This window comes from Myxocyprinus asiaticus, chromosome 16 (assembly GCF_019703515.2).
Source record: "Myxocyprinus asiaticus isolate MX2 ecotype Aquarium Trade chromosome 16, UBuf_Myxa_2, whole genome shotgun sequence".
NCBI lineage: Eukaryota > Metazoa > Chordata > Actinopteri > Cypriniformes > Catostomidae > Myxocyprinus > Myxocyprinus asiaticus.
Genome location: NC_059359.1, coordinates 25266173 through 25288920, shown reverse-complemented (window position 1 = coordinate 25288920; position 22748 = coordinate 25266173). Strand labels below are relative to the sequence as shown.

General features: G+C 40.1%; 2 protein-coding genes across 2 annotated transcripts in view; one reads left to right on the top strand and one right to left on the bottom strand.

Moving 5' to 3' along the window:
* LOC127453706 (cell adhesion molecule 4-like) overlaps positions 1-22748 on the bottom strand; it is a 256812-nt gene that overhangs the window by 95395 nt on the left and 138669 nt on the right. The gene's annotated exons all lie outside the window — the stretch shown is intronic.
* Positions 745-1947, top strand: LOC127453711 (E3 SUMO-protein ligase ZBED1-like). The gene is made up of 2 exons (XM_051720316.1): positions 745-874; positions 1085-1947. The coding sequence occupies exons 1-2, from the start codon at positions 746-748 to the stop codon at positions 1508-1510; spliced, it is 555 nt and encodes a 184-aa protein (XP_051576276.1). The 5' UTR covers position 745; the 3' UTR covers positions 1511-1947.

Here is a 22748-nt window from a genome sequence, read left to right as displayed (position 1 = left end):
TGACTCACACAATATGCAAGTATTGCAAAACAACAGTTAAGTACTGCGGTAACACAACGAGCCTCCATCTGCATATGTTAAGACACCATCCAGACTGCCGGCAAAACTATAATCAAAAATATGGGAGAATTTTGGCTTTTTAACTAAACCGGAGAGTAACGCATTAGACATGACTCACACAATATGCAAGTATTGCAAAACAACAGTTAAGTACTGTGGTAACACAACGAGCCACCATCTGCATATGTTAAGACACCATCCAGACCAACCAGCCCTGGCTGCAACAGGTAGCAGCACACACTTGTTGTCTCAGAAGCAACCAACACTGCCTGATTCTTTCATCTCAAAACTCCCACCCATGTCTCAGCATGCTCAAAAGATAACGAATGCATTAATGCACTTCATATGTTAGGATTTACAGCCATACAGTGTTATCAAGAATACAGGCTTCAGCCCGCAGTTTGCGCTGCTTTACTCTCAACCGAGGTGCAGAAAAATGCCAAAGATCTGTGGACATTAACAGAAGCAGACATAACCTGTGCTGAAGATGTAATAAATGCCCTGAAGCCACTTAAAGTTGCAACTCATGTAATGTCCAAGGAGAAAACCCCTACGGTTTCAACCCCTAGCACTTTTGCATGCTCAGTCAAGTCATGGGACTCGAATCGAAACAACCGACTCAGCAGTGACGCGGGACATGAAGATCGCCATATATGGAGATCTGGGGAAGAGATATGAGAGCAAAATGCCCCATCTTTACATGGCCTCAGCACTGGATCAACGTTTCGAAGAACTGCCCTTTTTGAAAGAGGAGAACAGACAGGAAGTCTACTACAACATGGCAATGGAGGCATCGCCGATTTCACTTGCGAGGGTGAGACTATAAGAAAACTTATTTAGGTAATGTTAATTATATCAGTTAATGCTAGTTAATGTCTTCTCACTTAATCTTATCATAGATTATTTTACACTGCCTATATGTGTTATGCTCTTCCAGTGTATTTATGAATGTGGTCTACAAAATATGGGCTACATGAGTTCTACAGAACTTATTAACTACAATGTCATGTTATGATTATTTCAGAATCCCAACAATGAACCAGAACAAAAGAATGAAGAGACAGATCTGTCCCCACCCTGCAAGAGAAAGAATGTGGACTCCTCCTGTGCTCTTGAGGATTTATTTGGAAATGCATTTTACCCTCCCAAAAGACAACATTTGCCTCTGTCACTGTATAATCAGGCAGAGGATGAAGTCAAGAAATACAAAGAGACAGAGCCATTACCTCTTTCTGGGGATCCACTCATCTGGTGGAAGGAGCACCAGTCTGCTTTCCCTTTACTGTCAAACTTCGCAAGATACACCCTCTGTATTCCTGGTTCAAGTGTTGCAGCAGAAAGGGTGTTCTCCATGGCTGCAGATATCATTACAGCTACTCATTACAGTGATCTTAACCCGGAGCATGTTGATCAACTGCTGTTTCTAAATAAAAATCTGAAAATGCCTTGAACTAGTACATACAAGGATTTCTACATTTAATTTTGTGAAGAACTGAATTTGTTAGGTGCACATTCCAGCACTTGAAACCAAAATGTTAAATAATAGGAGTTTAAAAATGAGTAGTTTGAGAACAATAAGTTAAGGTTAAGTTGTTATAGTTTATATTTTTATGGTGTAAGTGTTAAGTGTTGTTTAATCCTTAAGCCTTATGTCACACACTTCAGCATTTGATCCAGAATATTTGACACTAGAACTTTGTGTATTGAATGGCATAAAATGTAGACTGTTCTCTATTCTGTTATTCAGTGTACAATAAACAGATGTTACTGTTACTAAATTCTGCTCAAAAGAAATTTTATTCAAAATTGACCCGCATCGCAATACGTATCATATCGTGACCTTGGTATCATGATACGCATCATATCGTGATGTTGTTCGTGATACACAGCCCTATTAACTACAACAGTGTGGTCAGTCTGCAATGAACTCTATGCATGGTCACTTCCACGTTTTGCCTCAGGGGGCACACTTACTTCCGGCGCAGCGCCGGAAACTATTTCTTTTACTATTTCTATTATGACGAAGGGGTTGAACAATGTGTATTTTAAGTTATCGACCACAATGAGGGGGAATATTCACAAGCCATAGACCAGCACTGGCTTAGCAAAGTCCCAGTCCCTGTTTCCGACTGTATTATATATGTAATTATTTTGATTCATTTTGCTAGCTAAAGTATAGCCCTGTGATATTATAAATTAATATAATATGACAATCAATGATACTCCAGCTTCACAGCAAATGCTGGAGTGAATGATTATATATTTCTTAACATAGTGACTGTAGCCATAAAATTTGTCTAATAGTGGTCAATATTACTTTATTGTATTCTATTTATGCAGTATAATGTAATTTTCACTTTCAGTATAATTAACGTCTATAAAAATCATGTCCCGTTTCTGAGAAATTTGTCATGTGCCTGTGCAGAGGTCTGTCGAACTGAAGTGAGCACTGATGATGGACGAATGCTTATGAGAAGTGACAATTTTTTTCTCCTTTTTTCTTTTATTTGTAAAAAAAAAAAGGCAGTAATTTGACACAATAGCCTAAATATAGATTAAATTGTGTGTTAACCCTTTACAATAAGGTTCCATTCGTTAACATGTTTTCATGTATTGGGTATCAAGATAAAACAATTAACAATCTATTTTTAAAGTAGTTATTAATCTTTGTCAATATTAGTTAATAAAAATAGAATTGTTCATTATTAGTTCATGTTAGTTCATAGTATTAACATATACAACTTTTGATTTTTAAAATCTATTAGTATGTTGAAATTAACATTAACTTAGATTAATAAATGCTGTAAAAGTATTGTTCATTGTTAATTCATGTTACCTAATATTGTTAACTAATGTTAACAAATAACATTATTGTAAAGTTCATGTTACACACACTGGACATTTAGGAGTGGTGGTGGCGTAGTGGGTTAAAGCACAGAACTGGTAAGCAGACGGTTGCTGGTTTGATCCCCACAGCCACCACCCATTGTGTTCTTGAGCAAGGCACTTAACTCCATGTTGCTCCAAAGGGATTGTCCCTGTAATAAGTGCATTGTAAGTCACTTTGGATAAAAACATCTGCCAAATGCATAAATGTAAAGTGTTACCAATTGTGCTATTGTATCATCACTTTAATTTATGAATATTGTGGTTTTAATTCAATAAAAATGAATTAATCCTCAACTGTAAGTTTTTTTTTTTTTTTCCCCTCAGTAGTGCTTTATTTATGTGTAATCTCATGCTTTGACTAGGGGGAAAATATAATAATTTACAAAAAAAGTCAGTACTGGGTAGTGTTCTCGATGTTTCGTCACCATCCGGATAGCGCTAAAAACTCAGCTGAGCAATGGAGCAACTGTCCCACATCGTCGATTTCAGGTGATAGTTTGTGCTCTCGAATCGCATGTGTTACTGTATTTCTCACTTGTAAATCACTGTACAATCGTTGGATATAAATACTTTGCACACAGAGGAAGCCTTACACAACAGTATAGCAGTGCACGGCCATTCTGCAAGCTTCAGATCGTATGAATTTACACTTTTGGAGCTAATTACTGAGATCATTTTTATACTCTAAAATCTTTATTTTAGAAAGAATAGTAGTTTGCTACAACTCTTTACACTTTCGTGTTAGCTGGATACGATACCGGAAGATTATCAGCCCCCTGAGATTTGCATAGAGTCCATTCCACAGCATAGTACAACAACTGCCATAGTCTTCAACACTGCTCTGCTATTGGCATGAAACAATAATTCTTTTAAAAATAGGCCACAGTTCTTGTAAATATGCATTGTTTCTGCAGCTCAGCAGTTCCTGCTAGTCAGGGCAAATGCCCGTCTATACGTTCGGCTTGCCCTCATCTTCCTACAAATTCAAACTGAGAATGCCTTGACATGTCCATCTGTCTGAGACAACTGTCACTGTATTTGAAGAACAGATGTCATTTAATTTCAGCCTCACACCCTTTAATTTCAGCCTCACACCCTTCAAAATCTATTACTGCTGATGCGACTGTGTGCTCATTTTACAGTCACAAGAAATTGTCCCAAGTTGCCTTTCATGTTCCTCTATCCCAATTTCCATCAAATTCCATTTTTTTCTGGCTTTCATTGGCACCACATTGGGAAAAGTGTTGCAAAGCACTTAAGGGGCATGAGTTAACTCATAAAATGCATCACACATATTCTGACCCACTGATATTCTGGCAACCCTGATCTTAAAGCTTAATCCAGCATCAATAGTTTGGTCCAAAAAGGCCTGAGGCTGGAGGTGGGCAGGTGGGCATCTGTAGATGTTGGAATTCTGGTGCATCAGCACAAGGTGGAGGATATTTTTGATGCACTGATCCAATGTTCTGCTTATTACAGATTACATTTGTACTTTGTCCTTCAGGCTATGTAATAATGCGTATGGGTGGGGAGTGGTGAATTTATGTCTCATGGAAGAAAAGGAGGGCACAGAGTAAAAAGAGAGAGAGAGAGTTGTGTGTATGGTCCTGAGTGTGTGAGTGTGCATTTGTATGTGTCAGAAGACTGTCTTGGCACTCTCTCTCTCTCTCTCTCTCTCTTTCCTTCTGAGTCTTGTTGTTTGTTAGTGCCAGGCTTTTATGCCAAGCCGGCAGCTATTACTCAATCAGACAGCTTCCTGTGAGCTCTTCTCATTAAAATCACACACAAACTCCAAACCTATGAGCACAATTATCACCCTTTATACAAACACACGCACAAACCTGGAGGGGCGTGCATGCATTTGCACAAAGACAACTCTCCACTCACAACAAAACACTCAACATGGATGAATAAGAAATCAATGAAAGTGCTAGCACTCTGAGAACAACAATACTGTAACTGCACACATACAGAAACAAATGAATACTCTCAAATAGAGATGTTCAGTAATGACATCAATTTCTAGACTAACCTGTAAGGCAAATTTCATGGTTTCCCTTGGAATGGGTTTTCAGAATAGCGTTTTTTGCAGTAATGAGAAAAATAAGGTCTGTGGTAAACATTACTTGAAGATAGTTTCACGTTACACACATTCAAACCTAAATGGTTGTGTGCTTTAAAAGCTTAATTTGCGAATAAGTTGCAACAAGTTGCTGAAGTCACATGATAGCTCGTTATTCAAGAAATGCATATGTTTGATTTGACAGTGAGTAAACAAGGACAGAATTTTCATTTTCTTTTAACTATTCCAACAGACCTTATTTTACTGATAAATCAAAAACCCATAAAAAATTCTAGATGAAACCCATGGCTCAAAGACACTAATTCTCTTCCACGTATTAGGACTACAAATTGTACAGCTCTATACACAGTAGTTGGTCAAAAGTGCCTGAAATCGCTCCTGTATGTTTTGCTTCCTGCTAGGATTAGAGTCATTTGTAGCTGTATGTTGTTTATCAAAAAGAACAGTAGAGAGGGAACGTGCTCATCAGCGCACTCTTTTTTTCATCCCTTCTCCCCTTGTCCTCATTCTGCCAGTTATCTATCAGTCAACAAAGGAACTATTTCTTTCCATATAACATAATCTATCTTTTCTGTACATTTCTGAATAGTGGCCTTTAGTGGCTCTTTATCAACACTGTGTTACACTTTCTTTCTTGCTCTCTCTCTCACCCTTTTGGCTGTCTTTCCCTTTCACTTTCTTTCTAAATAACTCTTCTTTTTTTCTCTGCCAGTGACCTTACAGCAGGGCTTTGAACCTTGCTCTTTCTTCCTCCCTCTCCATCATTCTCTTATTCTCCCCCTCACTTTCTCTCTCTCTAGAGAAAAATCACACACTCATCAGTTTTCCCTGCTCGCCTCTTGATAAGAAAAGTTACAAGGAGAATATTAATGGACTTCAGCAACCAATTAACACCTAACTCAAACAACAACCTTTTATACAAGCCAGCATGCTGAAAAAAAAGGAGAAAGCGAGGGGGGGGGGGGGGGGGTTGTTATAGACAAAGAGGAAGCTGGTTAATTTGACATTTACACATTACGAGGAAAGACATGACAGAGGTGTCTAGGAGAGAATGATGAGAGAGAGCACATAATCGAGCACATGATCATGTTAGAAAGAGAAATGAAGTGGGACACGGTGAGATGACAAATCGTGGGAAGTTACAGTAATCACAATTAATCAAGAGTTGTGCTTCTGGACCTATCTTGACTGTTGAGAGTATTAAAGTGATTAAAAAGGAGGTCATTATTCAACACACATAATTAAATTCGAATCCCAATTAAATTTGGAAGAAAAATTATTGAAAGGGAGCTTACTGCCATTGTGAATGCGTACTATGAATCTAAAATGTGTGATCCATTCAATAATAAGGTCATATGTTAAGGGACAGACATTTTCAAAATCCCTTTGTACAGTATTTTTAATGAAGTTCTAAATGCAAGTTTGGGAGGAGCTTGATAATCTTTAAAGGAAGGCAGCATAAAAATAATCCTTAAGACTCTAGTGGTTAAATCCATATCATCAGAAGCGATATGGTGTGGGTGAGCAACAGATCAATATTTAAGTACTTTTTTTACTATAATTTCTGCTCCCATGCACAAAGAATGTGAATCGCCAAAAACAAAAGAAGAATGTGAAAGTGAGAGAAGAGATTTATTATTAAAAAAAATGACTTAAATATTGATCTGTTTCTCACCCACACTTATTGTGTCACTTCTGAAGACATGGACATGTCATATGGATTACATTTATGCTGCCTTTATTTGCTTTTAGGACCTTAAAAGTTCTGACCACCATTCACTTGCATTGTATGGGCCTTCAGAACTGAGATATTTTTCTAAAAACCTTCATTTGTGTTCAGCAGAAGAAAGAAAGTTATACATATCTGGGATGGTATGAGTGTGAGTAAATGATGAGAGAATTTTTATTTTTGGGCAAACCATCCCTTTAACATGGTCAATGTTACAAATTTGCTTATTTCATTAGTCAGATAATTTGATAGAATCTTAAATATATCCTGTTCATTTTATGTCACAATGTTTCTTCGATTTAATATTTGTCAAAATCAAAAAACAAACTGTTTATTTATAGGCTAGATTTCCAATCCCAGATTTAGACTTTTGAACCCTGTTGTACATTACACACATAGTCCAACAAATGTTGAAATTGTCTTACCCAGAAAAAAGATACAGGCTGTGAATCAAAGTACTGTGAAATAATCTGTTTTCCTCTCTGGTTCTGAAACCCATACATAACAGCTAAAGCACATCAGTAACAGACCATCTCCTTTTATCCAAAACAAATCAAGGCAAATGAAATTTGAAAATGAAATACAAATGGCCCTGGAACTCTGAAGGAACAAAACCAAACCATGATACAAGTCATAATGTCATTGGGCTTCAAAATAAAATTATGAAATGGCAGAACATGTTGTCACTGTCAAGAGACACTAAATACAAATTCACATAATATACTGTATCTTCACTGTCAAAGGCATGCAATACAGTTTCACAGAATATCTATACATTTCAGAGATATTGAAAGATAGAACCTCAGAAGTAAGGGTTGTATAACCACATTGTATTGATATACAATGGCAGACCTTGAAAATTAGAGTTTTAGATGAGCATAAGATGTGGTGACAATGACAGGGTTCCAAATTAACTTTGAATTTAATTGAACTGAAATTAATCTAGCTGTTTATATTTTTTATAGTTGTGGCAAACAGCACAGACCATAATTTGCAGCATGATATTCAGTCTCTCTGTGAAATGCAACCTGGTACCAAACCATGGATTTTGATTTTGTTCCTTATATATTTTAAGGAAAAGTTATGGAGTTTTGACAGTGGGGGAAAAAACTTTTGGCATCCTAGCTCAATTGATACATTTTCTATAAAACTTTTTTAAGTAAAAGAACTTAAGTAAAAGATGTTAGAAGCTACGTGATAATTACTGAGATTTTCTGTAGTATTCTGTTTGCATCTCTTTGATTTGACAAATTTACCGTAGTTTATTGTGATTTAAACCATGTATTTTGTTACCATTCCAAATAAAGCTACCTGCCAAATAAAGCTATTCTGAAGATTTTCCCAATGATTATCAACATATATCAAGATTTTTGTCACATATACTTAGGGCTGCTCATTGTACAATAGTCTTTGTCTTTTCAAACATATTTTTCAACACAACTTTGGTAAAAGTGTGAGCGGCAGGGTTAATTAAAGGGGGTCGCACACCAGACACATCCGACGGATGACATGGCGCATTCTAAAATTCGAAACAATTATTTCAATGTAGGTTTGTATGCACACACCGCTGGCTCACCGTCTCCAGAGGCTGTTAAATATTGTGCAGCGCCACAGAGATCAACTCGCATAGATTTCCATTAAATTTGACCCAAATCATTATCAAAGGACCAGGGGCGTGTCCAGATGGGGGGCATGGGGTGGACCTGGACCCCCTAGAATTTGGGGTGGCACCAATTTGATTGGCCACCCCAGGTATGGTTGCCACTTTTGAAGTCACAGCCCCTAACCACATCCTCCACAGTTTAAGCAATAAATGCATTGTTAATATGCGTTATTATTAAAAATTGTATATCCTTTCTTATATGCTAAAATAAGAACTTAACCCATGACTTAAAAAAAAAAAAAAAAAAAGAATACATCATTTATAAGTTAAAAATATATTTATTTTAATTTTTTCAATTATTTGTCTTCTTTATCTTGGTTTATACATATTTTTTCATTTTCTTTTTTTTAAATAATTTTTATTTATTTTATTAGTTTATTTTTTTCCTTCACCTGTACTTGTCTTTATGATTGTATTCATACATTGTTTGATCTTATTGAACATTTATATTGAAAAAACTCCACTGTTTTACCACCATTTGTGGACTTTTCAGACGGTCCCTTACCACACCCTCCACAGTATTAGCATGTTTTAGCACAATGTGTGGACTTTTCAGACGGTCCCTTACCCACCGTAGGCAAATTTTCCAACTTATATCAATGTTAAATTGGCGATCTGGAACGATTTCACCGTGACACCATCTGACCAGCTTAAATACAGGACAAATCACGTTCCGTATTGATACAATACGGGACGCATCATTTTATCTTTAAATACGGGACGATCCCGTATTTTACAGGACGGGTGGCAACCCTAACCCAGGTGCCACCCCAAATTCTAAACTGTGATTGGTCATTTCACATGTCGGAGTCGTGCATTCAATAAAATCAAGTAGAACCTGGTATAAATAACCCTCAGTTATTTATAGCTTATATTAGTATAACATTAAAAGCCGCAAGATATGTGTTTTTATGATTTTACTGTTATCATTTCCCCTTTTTTTAGTTATTTTGCCTGTCGGGACTTTTATTTTGAAGTGTCTCGAAGAACAGGAGAGTGAATGGAAGATGAAAGAGCAGTCAGCACACCCACATACATATCAGTTAATGAGCCACATTGTAGTTAGAGTTTTAAAGTGGAAATTTTCCCATTTAGTTTTTAATTTTTTTATCTAGTACCTGGTTGATAAGGGCATAAGGTCAGTAATGTTTATTTTATGTGTTTATATTTTGTATATCTTTATCTTCATGTCAGTTTCTTTGGTTTATGGTCAGTTTTATGTTGTTTATGCTTAGATGTTGGGTTAAATGTGTGATTTTTGTCCTGCTCGTAATAACTAAAATAGCCAGTTGTGTTGTCTCATTGGTTTGTTTAAATCAATTTCCCCCTGCAAATTCCCATATTATTTTATTTGCATGTTTTAGCTCTTATGCTGTGTTGTGGAGTCAAAATATGTAAAAGCAATAAAATGAAGACAATCACAAACATCAGTGAAAGAGAGCAAATTGGTTTTATTTACACAATTATGTTCATTTCTACAGAGAAATAGTATATATGAACAGTTTCAGTCAGCATTTAGGCCCCATCACAATACAAAGACTGCATTTATCAGAGTTACAATTGACTTGCTCTTATCATCTGATCGTGGCTGCATTTCTCTTCTAGTGCTTTTAGATCTTAGTGTTGCCTTCAACACCATAGATCACAACATTCTTTTGAATAGGCTTGAAAATTATGAGAATTATTTATCAGACCACTACCACTTTGTCTGTGTAAATGAGGAATTATCAAATAAAGGTTAAGTATGGAATGCCACAGGGATCCGTTTTAGGGCCTCTGCTTTTCTCCTTTTATATGCTCCCCCTGGGACATATTATCAGGAATCATGGAATAAGTTTCCACTGTTATGCCGATGATACCCAACTTTTTATGTCTTCTAAATCTGATTAAATTTCACAATTCTCCAAATTAGCAGTGTATCAATGAAACCAAAATACTGAATGGCCAGAAATTTCCTTCTACTCAATTCCGACAAAACAGAGGTACTAATTATTGGACCAAAAACCTCTAAAAATAAGCCGCTAAAATATAATTTGTCTCTTGATGGAGGTACTGTTACATCATCTTCTACAGCGAAGAACGTCATGGTTACTTGTGTAACCTCCGTTCCCTGATGGAGGGAACGAGACGTTGTATCAATGTAGTGACACTAGGGGTCACTCTTGGGAGCCCGAGGCACCTCTGGTCTTTGATAAAAGGCCAATGAAAATTGGCGAGTGGTATTTGCATGCCACTCCCCGGACATACTGGTATAAAAGGAGCTGGTATGCAACCACTCATTCAGGTTTTAAGCTGAGGAGCCGATATAAGGTCCGGCCATTTCAGTGGGTAGGTCAGCGTTGTGGCAGGAGGGACACAACGTCTCATTCCCTCCATCAGGGAACGGAGGTTACACAAGTAACCATGACGTTCCCTATCTGTCACTCACTCGACGTTGTGTCGATGTAGTGACACTAGGGTTTCCCTATACGAAACGCCACAATTGGCTGAACTGTGCTACGTGAACTGGCGGTGTGTGGTGGACAGACTACTGTGTGCCTCATAGCCAGCACACCAAAGTTTCAGTGGAACCGCTGTTGTCTGTTTGAATGCCTTCAAACAGACCAACACCAACTTGGCGCGCTCATTCGTGAGGCGCGCTGTCAAAGAGACTGAGTCCAACTCCAAACCGAGAAAAGAGATGCTCTGAACCGGGAGGAACTTGCTCTTTTCCCAGTTGACCCAAAGCCCTAGTCGGTTGAGGTGTAAGAGCACCAAGTCCCTGAGAGCACACAATATGTCCCGAGAGTGAGCTAAGATTAGCCAGTCATCGAGATAGTTGAGAATGCGAATGCCCACCCCCCTTAGCGGGGCAAGAGCTGCCTCTGTGACCTTCATGAAGATGCGAGGAGACAGGGACAGGCTGAAAAGGAGGACTTTGTACTGATATGCCTGACCCTCGAATGCAAACCGCAGGAAGGGTCTGTGTCGAGGAAGGATCGAAACGTGGAAGTACGCTTCCTTCGGGTCTACCGCCGCGAACCAATCTTGATGCCGGATGCTCGCCAGAATGCGTTTTTGCATCCACATCTTGAACGGGAGTCTGTGTAGAGCCCGGTTCAGTACTCGCAGGTCCAAGATTGGCTGCAACCCACCGCCTTTTTTCGGTACGATGAAGTGGGGGCTGTAAAGCCCATTCTTCATCTCGGCCGGAGGGACAGGTTCTATCGCACCCTTCCGTAGGAGGGTAGTGATCTCCACGCAAGGTAGCAGCGTTTTCGTCCTTCACCAAGGTGAAATGGACACCGCCGAACCTGGGCGGACGCCTGGCGAACTGAATCGCGTAGCCGAGTCGGACGGTCTGGACAAGCCATCGCGATGGATTGGAAAGTGCAAGCCACGCATCCAAGTTCCGTGCAAGGGGGACCAAAGGGACAGCGTCGTCGAACGTACCGGCATGTGGGGGCTCGCGGCGGGGCAGAGCTCGAGGTGCCACACCATGTTGTGGCCGTGCTGAGTCTAAGGACATCGAAGCACTTACCTGGCTCCTTGTGACCACCCCCGGAACAGCCTGGGATGGGGGAGGAAGAGGCCTGTCCTCCTGACCCATGGAGACTGTCACATCGGGGGCAGATTTGTGCCACAGCTGGGCGCTCAGGGGCGGGAGACCGCCGCTGGAGCGCCAAACCTGCCAAATAGAGTGGTGGACGGTGGTCGGGATGACAGCCGTGCAAACTGGATACGTGACCCAGGAAACAAGGAAACCGCTCTCGCTGAACTCTTGAGTACTGCAGCCACTTGGACATGCAGCGCAATTAAATGCAAAGGTAACAAAAAGATGGAGAGGTCTGCTTACCAGCTCCAGAGCAGTGGGTTTCGTCGTCCTTGGGTCACCCGTCTCAAGGGCGCTTTGAAGCCTTTCACAGGTTCTGGGCGGCTGCGAGACCGGTGGCGTCTGCTTTCTGCGGTGGGGACACCCTTGGCGACGAGTAGACGGGGTGCGGGATCTTGAGCCACGCCGGGGCAGGATATGCCGGATAGCCTCCTTCTACTGCTCCACCGTCGAGAACTGCTGGGCAAAGTCCTTGACGGTGTTGCCGAATAGGCCAGCCTGGGAGATGGGGGCAGCAAGGAATCGTGTCCTGTCAGCCTCACCCATCTCGACCAGGTTGAGCCAAAGGTGGCACTCCTGGACCACTAATGTGGACATCGTCCGCCTGAAAGACTGCGCTGTGACCTCCGTCGCTCAGAGAGTGAGGTTGGTCACAGAGCGCAGTTCCTGCATCAATCCTGGGGCGGAACTACCCTCGTGCAGTTCCTTTAGCGCCTTGGCGGACTTGCAGGAGAGCCATGGCGTGCAGGGCGGAGGCGGCTTGTCCAGCAGCACCGTAGGCCTTGGCTGCCAGAGAGGACGTAAACCTACAGGCCTTGGACGGGGGCTTTGGGCACCCGCGCCAGGTGGCGGCGCTCTGCGGGCATAGGTGCACCACGAGTGCCTTTATCCACCGGGGGATTGCCGAATAGCCCTTGGCCGCCCCACCATTGAGGGCAGTGAGGGCGGAGAAGCTGAAAAGATCGGGACCGGGCAGTAAAAAGTGCCTCCCACGACCTTGTCAGCTCTTCATGCACTTCTGGGAAGAAAGGAACAGGGGCGGGGAGTGGCTTTGAGCGGCGCCACGAGCCCAGGAACCAATCATCGAGCCGCAAGGGTTCAGGGAAGAGCGGAGGGTTCCACTCTAGCTGACGCTCGCGGCTGCCCGGGAAAGCATGTCGTCATCTCCTCATCAGCCTGTGACTAGGCAATCGTCCCCGAAGGGAGGAGCCCAGCTGAGGCTTCCACGTCCGACTGGACGAGCCCGCTCTCCGATGCTGCGCTCGAGAGCTCATCACTTTTGCGGGCTCTGAATAAGAGGTTGAACTCGCTGGCCTTATACCCGTGGGTAAAAGGACCGAGGCGGGGAGCCTCTGGGGTGACTTGCTTTCTTATGAAGGCGAGCTGCGACAGCATCGTTGCCATGGACATGTCCTCGCAATGAGAACATGACCATCCACGAACGCTGTCTCCGCGTGAGCAGTGCCCAGACACAAAAGACAATGATCGTGACCGTCAGAAGGCGAGAGATAATGAGCGCAACCAGGAATAACACACAATCGGAAAGGCATCTTTGAAAAAACGCGTCTTTAAAAAGATGTTCCGTGTGTGCCACTCTTTTAGAGAAATATACTTTTATTTCTGCCGAAGTGCCCAGGGGCATTCTCTGCAGTGCACCAGTGCAGAGGAGGGAGAAGCCGCTGAAATGCGCCGTCAGATCCAGCAAAGTTGAATGAACAGTCGTGGGAATTCAGCTCAGTGAGCATGACCGTTCGGCTCCGAAGAGAAAATCTGAATGAGTGGTTGCATACCAGTCTGGGGAGTGGCATGCAAATACCACTCGCCAATTTTCATTGGCCTTTTATCAAAGACCAGAGGTGTCTCGGGCTCCCAAGAGTGACCTCTAGTGTCACTACATCGACACAACATCGAGTGAGTGACAGATAGGGAATTTAGGTGTTATATTTGATACCAATCTGTCCTTTGAAAATCTAATTTCCACTGTTTGTAGAACAGCATTCTTCCACCTCAGAAATAAATTATGACAAATGCTCTCTGTTGCTGATGCCGAAAAACTAATTCATGCGTTCATGACCTCAAGACTAGATTATTGTAATGCATTACTGGGAGGATGCCCTGCAAGTTCAATAAATAAACTTCAATTGGTTCAAAATGTAGCAGCCAGAGTGCTGACTAAAACCAAGGAATATGATTATATTAGCCCCATTTTATCGTTGTTACATTGGCTACCTATTAAATTTCGTATTAATTAAAAAATGTTGTTATCTACGTACAAAGCTTTAAATGGTCTAGCTCCACAGTACTTAAGTGACCTTCTACCACGCTATATTCCATCACATTCATTACGATCGCAAATATCTGTCCTGTTAACAGTTCCTAGAATATCAATATCCACAAAAGGAGGTAGATCCTTTTCTTATTTGGCTCCTAACTATGGAATAGTCTCCATAACACAGTTCAAAACACAGACACACTCACTCAGTTTATGTCTAGACTAAAGACTCATCTATTTAGCCAGGCATACACTTAATTTATCCTTCAACTCACAATTAGGCTGCTTAAGTTAGGTCTGCCGGAACCAGAAACATTTATCATGATCTATAACTCTGCAAAAAAATTGAATGGCATCTACGCTAATATTATTCTATATGTTTCCATTCATATCCCGAGGTTACCAGAGCCGGCCAGATCCAGCTCTGTTCCTTCTTGGTGTCGGACTCCACTGCTACGTGTCGCTGAGTGATGACGACCAAATGCAGCAGGTGCCAGCCAGACATCACTTCAGTCTATTACGATGGACTTCAGGGGATGAACTGATGCCAACTCCAACCATAAGACATGGGATACTTCATATGCCACCGCCTGAACCTTGGACTTAGAATAGACCTCACCGAAATAACCTGCAGGTTGAAATGCGATGCACCTCACTGGTCTCTGCCTGTATCACCTTGGTCTACACTCTTAAAATGGAATACATAGACTACACTGTGTAACAAATGTATTTTTTTTTCTTTCTTTTTTTTTTTTTTTTTTGGTTCCTGGGTAGTAAGTGTTATTTCCTAATTGCTTATACCTCAAAAGTATAGAAAATGGCTATTATTCCCCACAAACTTTGCTTTTGTGACCAGGACATTGATATTTTGAAATTTACCTATTTTCCAGAACATTCCAGATAGATTCAGTGCTGAGTAAACTTGGAGAAACTTCTAGAACTTTCTAGAACTTTACAGTAATATAAATAGTAGTATAAATACAGGGGCCTTAAGCCCACCAGCTAAGTTTGGTTTCAGCTGCCTAATTGGATATAAATCTGCATTTTTCTGAGATGGCATCAAGAGGATGCAAGCATCCGGCAGACACATTTTGCTATGTCTGCGGCAAATTTATCAAGATAATAGCGAAAAAGTACTCAGTGGAAGCATCTGCTGAGATGTGTGAGGCCTACAAGGCATACTTTGGCATGCCTGTTGGGGATCAAGACAAACCCTGGGCATCTCATTTCACCTGTGAGCACTGCAAAAAAAAACTCTGGAAGGTAAGATGGACAACTGTTGCTCTGAGTTTTGTTATAAACATTTTTAATTTTTAAAACTGTAAAAGTTTTAATTTTAAAATGTTTTACAATTTTCAGTGTTATTGAAAAAATATATCATATATGAAAAATGTTGCGAGAATCTCTTACACATTAGTCATGAATGAAATACATTTATTTTTGTAGGATGGTACAGAGGGGAAAAGAGAGCCATCCCAACAATTTTGTGGGAACCCACTGACCACTCAAGCAACTGCTACTTCTGCATGGTGGACCCTTCCAAACATCGGACTGGCAAGAATGCACCTGCTATCACGTATCCGGACCTTCCTTCATCCGTCGCCCCGGTGCCACACTGCCATGAGCTCCCCGTACCCACTCCTCCGGAGAGAGAGCAGCTGTCTTTAGAAGAGAGCAGCAAGTCAGAGAGCGAGGAAGATGTTGTTGATCCAGATGACAATTTCAGAGGTGGAGCTGAGGAGAGAAACCCATACTATCCCAACCAAAAAAACCTCAACAACTTGATAAGAGATCTCGGTCTCACCAAGTCCAATGCTGAGCTTTTGACTTTGAGGCTCAAGCAGTGGAAATTGTTGGATGAAAATGCAAGTTGCAGATCAGAGGAAGCGTCACCAACATTTTTCCAGCTTCTTCTCCCATCAAGATGGGCTCTGCTTCTGCCACAATGTGACCAGTCTGTTCGAGGCAATCGGAATCGCCTGTAACCAGAATGAGTGGCGCCTCTTCACTGACAGCTCATCCAGGAGCCTCAAAGCCGTGCTGCTCCATAATGGTAAAAAGTACCTGTCTCTTCCCCTGGCTCACTCGATGCACCTCAAAGAGGATTACAACAGCATCAAGACCTTGCTGGACGCCTTGAAGTATGATGAGTACATTTTGGGTACTGATTCGTGAAAGTGATTTACAGTATAATCGTAAATCTCAAAAAACTACTCACTTCTAAATCTTTTGTAGTCATTTTTGTATTACTTTAGTATAAATACATGCTAATTTGGATTCATAACTTCTTTTTTTCTGACTTTATGTGAAAGAAAAGGCACAAATTCGCCCGTTTTCTCATTGGAAATAGGTAAATTTCAAAATATCACTGTCCTGGTCACAAAAGCAAAGTTTGTGAGGAATAATAGCCATTTTCTATACTTTTGAGGCATTAGCAATCAGGAAATAACACTTATGTGGCAGGGCGGAGGGTTGGGCCGGGTCGTGATTCCGCACACCCGGCCCCTAATTAGGCTGATGAAGCCGAGAGGGATAAAGGCGACCAGAGACGGCAGTGTGACAAAGAGAGAGAGAGACTTACGGTAGCTGCCCGACACCTGTGTGTGTGTGTGTGTGTGTGTGTGTGTGTGTGTCTTTTGGTTCAGTTTATTATTAAACCGTTATTTATTTTATCAAGCCAGTTCTCGCCTCCTTTCCCTCTAATCCCTTTACAACTTACTACCCAGGAACAAAAATTGTGTTTAATCAATTAATTGCCAACAAAAGCCTTCATCAGCCAACTAACAAAGGACAATGCATCTATGTGAACTTCTGCAGCTAATCCAGGATGAAATTCAAAGACATTAGTCATTAATCTTACAGTTCATACAAAATCTTTGTTTAAACACTGGCTCTTAACACTTACTTAGTTGACTAATTTTAAGCCATGACTTGCACTGCACATAAAAAACTAATATTGGCATTATATTCATGCTGTTTAGCCAGAGGGGATCTGGCCCCCACAGTGAGCCTGGTTTCTCCCAAGGTTATTTTTCTCCATAACCAACATCTTATGGAGTTTTGTGTTCAGCTTGCTCACTGGGGTTCCAAATACAATTATTATTTAATTATTTATTTTTATACACAATTTACAATCATATTTAATCAAACTGCACAATGATGACTCAAAGACTTTATATATTACAGTTTCATTTTCTGTTAATGCATAATTTTCTGTAAAGCTATTTTAAATTGATGTGGGTTGTGAAAAGCGTTATACAAATAAAATTGATGATTTTTATTCAACCGGGCTGCTACACCTCGTTGGTATAAATCAGAGTGGAAAGCAGTGCCAGGAAATTATAGTTATTCAAGTGGACTTGGGGGAAACATTGCACAGTCATCCAAAATGAAATATGGTTTCATTGGCATGAACGTGCAGATCGCGCTGCATGCCACATGATCATCGAGACTGCGACACTGAAGGGCACCCGTGAAGAGGGCTTGAGGAAATCAGGTGAGGGATCATTTCACTATAAACAATGGTTACATGCAAACACTGTACAACTTGACAAAAAGCACTACGATCATCCGTCCCATTAGAGGTCTGCACATCAAAGTCCCATGCCCGAACTCTCCTGCTGAATTTTACTCCATGTTTACCTGCTCTTTGCCCACAGTGATTTTCTTCCTGTCCACTCCTGTTCCCTCAGCCCCACATTTGTTTTCCTCATAGGGCGAAAGCCATACAAATAGACAAGTGTACACCTGTAGAAACGTTTTATTTTTCTGTTAATGCAATTATTAGATGACGCATATCATAATGCCCATCTGACTTGCCTGAGGTTGGTTTCTTAACATTAAATTGACCATTTTCTTGTCCAAGTTACACTTGATGACACAGTGTGCCCATGATCTGCTCTGTCATTCTTCTAAAGCCCCGTTGACTACCTGCCTGCTCTAAATGTTGTATAATTTGATGCACGTGCTGTGTGCACATTTATTTTACCTTGTAAAAAAAAAAAAAAATATATATATATTATTATTATTTCTTTTTATTGTATTTTTTTGCATTCATTAATTAATCAAATAAAAAAAGATTTCCACATTGGATTTTTCAGGATATTTTCTGACCGCCCGCTCCCACATTTCATGGAATCACCATGCACTCCCACCTTCAAATCAGAAATTGAATCCCGCAATGCAAAAAAACAAACTGCGGGAATGCACCCCTTTGCGTCCCATCACCATGAAGTGAAGAAGCCAGTACTCTCTTCTATCCCAACTAGACAAAAACTGTAAACATCTGCATATTTCACTATCTTATTCTGGCCAAGAACCATTCATTCATTCATTCAGTTATGAAATGTCTGACTACTTTCCCACGTGATGTTTTGCGGTGTGTATAACATTGATGTGTGCATCATAAGTATTTTTTTTTTTTTTTTTTTTTACATGCGGGGATATCTCGTTTACTTAAAACTATCTGCCTCAAACAAAGTTTTAAAAAATCTTTAAAATATACAATGCCACATTTCACAAACCTTGTAAACTTTTGCAGGTTCTTTATCATAATCATGTGTTGGAGTTACAATTAAATTAATACACATCACTTTTTTAATTTGCAGAAAGTTGAGTCTTCATATAGCCTGTTTTTATTTTCTTTGATAATGTAATGCATTCAGTCTTATTTCATAGTATGACTCTTAAGAAAAGGCTTGAGAAACAAATTAAGAAAAAAAAACTGGAGATCAGTGTAGGTTCTATTGGTTGTTTAGATCAGTGTTACTATCAGAAATAATAATTATTTATTTAGTTATTAATTAATATTTAAATTAAATAATAGAATCTAACGCATTAAAACCTCACACGGCGCACCATTAAATGTAGTGCGCCACGTTCAGAAGCGGGTTTGGTTATTAGCAATAATCAATCATTATCAAAGATAATGATTAATTATTAAAATCAATAGAACATTGATGAGAATCAATGTTAGCTTTTTTAATCCTTTAAATCAACAATTATCAAAGATAATCATTCATTATTAACATCGATGAAACATTGCTTAAAATTAACACTAGCTTATTGATCCTTCAAATTCAACAATCATCAAAGATAATTATCAATGATCAAAAATCAACAGAATATTAATAAGGATTAATATCGCCGGGGCACCACCCTGGAATCAGGGACTAATAACCAGATAGTATTACAGTCTCAATATTAGATTGTTCTCTTAGGAAAATCGACATCCGAAGAATATCGACCTTCGAAAAGAAACAATGAAGGCTTGAATCCGAGCACTGACATCCCCTGTCAGCATTTGACAAAGATGTATGCAAAACAAACCAAAACACTTCTCTTTGAAATATAACAAAGTTTATTTATGCAGTAATATCAATTAATAATCAATACAATGCAGTCAATAAACTTCCAACTTCCAACTACAACTACAGTGACATGATTATATATGGTAACCAATCCACCACAAAATGGCGGACGTGACGCTCATGGAGAGTACGTCACGCGAGATTTCCGGCCAGAGAATATGGCCGCGAATGTGGGCGTAGAGAGAAGCCGGTCAATGGCGTCTGCCCGTTTATCGCGTGTCTCTGCTTGTACGATAACTTAGGGACAAAGCTGAGCTTTATCACAAAGTTATCTACTAGCCAAAAGTGTGTGCGAGAATGTTTGTGAGGGGTATGTGTGTGTGTGTGTGTGTGTGTGGTTAGTACGAGAGAGAGAGAGAGAGTAAAGTGGCACCAAAGCCGGTTTCGCAATCGTGGGAGAGAAAGCAGCTGTTAGTTTATCACTCAGAGACGCGGTGGACGGCTCGTAAACCGTCCCACGGTCTTTGGTTCTTTAATGGATAAACTCAGTTTGCTGGTCTCACCCGCGATGGCGGAAATACACAACAGTCCAATGTGGTTGGACTACAACACAGCAGATCTCATTCGTGATAACAGTACATTAAAGTAATACCTTGAGTATTATTAGCAGCAATAAGCGGACTCGGCGGTCCATAACTGTACAAGCAATAACCTTGATACAAAAGAATAACACACTATAATATTCTATCTCTGCCCAGACGTAAACCTCTTACTTGAATCGCATGAGGATGCAGGTAGAATGTATGTCCATCTGTCGTTTGACTCTGATTCGTTTCCTCGAGGCTCGGGTGATGACGGGAGGCCGTTTCCTCGCTCTGTTGGCGGGCGGTACGGCTGCTGATTCTCGGTGGGCTGGTGGAGAAATCAGCGACGTCGACTTGATTGAAGAGGGAAGAGAAATCTTTTTTTTTCTCTTCACTTCTGCAGGCATACGGATGAAGATGCGGATTGCTCGGCGATCTCCTTCGGATCTGTTAGAGTGTTCGGTGGAACACAGAGTAATCTCAACTCATCCAGTGAGATGGAGATTGTATGGCCACAGTTTCAAGTCGTACGTTACTTCCTTGTGCCACGAGGCTACACCTGAAAGCAGCGATGAGCTGAGTCTACACACAGCGAGTAAAGTTGCTAGAAGCAAATCTCAGAGTTATTTCTACTCCCGATGACGTCATGGTTGAGAGGCGTTCTGTTGTGTGCCTCATCCAATAGGAGTTGAGAGTTCGATCCTTTAGTGAGCAAGGCTTTATGGGATTTGTAGTCTGTTTTGGACTCCCTTTGTTTGATTTTGGCACGGTTTTTATCAGTAAGATATATGACTGTGTGTGTCGGCCTCAGTCAGGTTTTACGACTGTGTTAGGCCTGCCTTTGTCTTCTATCTGAATACATGAGGCCCAGCGCCAGGATGCATGTTGTTTTTAAAGCACTGTTTAATTAATCTAATTGCCTTTGGCAGTCCCAATATATGGCTAAATTGAGTAGCCTACACAAAACTAAAATCCATGCACATTCTTTATGTGTAGGCCTATGATAAGAAATATAAGAAATATCTTCAATATCTTTTTTATTGTCTCAAAATAAAACAAAAGCCTACTAGACAATATTACGTCACGCCATGGAAGCGTCATCTCTCCAACTCCAACACTCCCCAATATTGCACAGAACTACCATGTTCATATTAGCAGTGTCCATAACATTTATGCAGTTTCAAGAGACACTATATACCAGGACATATATACCAGGCGGTGTGTGAAAAAAGCTCGGAGGATCATCAGAGACTCCAGCCACCCGAACCATGGGCTGTTCTCACTGCTACCATCAGGCAGGCGGTATCGCAGCATCAGGATCCGCACCAGCCGACTCCATGATAGCTTCTTCCCTCAAGCAATCAGACTTTTGAACTCTTGATCTCCCACGATCAAAATACATCAGCACTGCACTTTATTACTCTTACTCTTATATCTCACACCGGACTGTCATAAATTATATTATTATTATATTATATTCTCTCTTAACAACTGACTATCAACCGACAGCCTGAATGTCAATACAACCTACTGTACATTCTATATATACTTTTTTTATTGAATAATGTGTATCTATATTGTGTGTATTGTACTGTACAGTGTATGTTATTATTTGTATATTGTGTTGTGTGTAATTATGTGTATATTAGACTTTAAATTGTGTTGTGTTAATTTGATGTTATTGTAAATTGGTATATGTCTCATCACTGTCACGACTGCTATGTTGATCGGAACTGCACCCAAGAATTTCACACACCAGTGCACTTGTGTATATGGCTGTGTGACAATAAAAGTGATTTGATTTGATTTGATATACATAAAAAATTATACTGAAAAAAATACAAAATGTAAAAAATAAATGCTGTTTGGAGTCTTCTGTGTTTTGCAGTATTAACATTTAATAACAGTTAATCAATTATTTAGGTAAGTAACATTTGACTATTAAAAAATTCTGAAAATGTACATATCTTCTTATTATAATTAATATCAGGGATGTTGAGTTATGCTTCATGCCACCCTTGAATGAGTCTGTGCCTCACATGGGCCACCCCAGTTAAAAAGTCTGGACATGCCACTGCAAAGGACATACTGTAGATTACATTCATTACTTTTACTTAATTTAATTTAAGAAAGATTTTAGAAGCAATTTAATTAAATTACTTCTAATTAATTCAGTTTCATTTAACCAACATAATTTAGTTGGAGTCAAATCAATTTACTATAGTTTGTTTAAACTTTATTTGGTTAGTCATACTTAATTTTTTATATTGGTCTAATGTAATCTTATTAATTTACTAAGGTTTATTTAATTAATTATGTTCAAATTAATTTTATTTTTGTAATCTTTAGTATATGCCGGGTGAGTAAGAGTAAGGACAGTGAAACTGTTGCACTATCAGTTTGAAAGCAACAGCTTAAAGAGCTAAACAGCATTCAAATCAAACATCACTTGAAAGTGCTAGTCCATCCTCAACCAAAGCACAAGCACCAGTCTTCACCACAATGGTAACCCCCCAAACTCCAGTAAAACAAACACTACTTTTAAAAAATGATAAAACAGAGCAGTT

What these genes read in the sequence shown, in the direction of transcription:
- LOC127453711 (XM_051720316.1), top strand. Translation starts at nt 746, where the DNA reads ATGCCCCATCTTTACATGGCCTCAGCACTGGATCAACGTTTCGAAGAA. An exon ending in CGCCGATTTCACTTGCGAGG is followed by an intron (nt 875 to 1,084) that starts GTGAGACTATAA and finishes TGATTATTTCAG; the next exon opens with AATCCCAACAATGAACCAGA.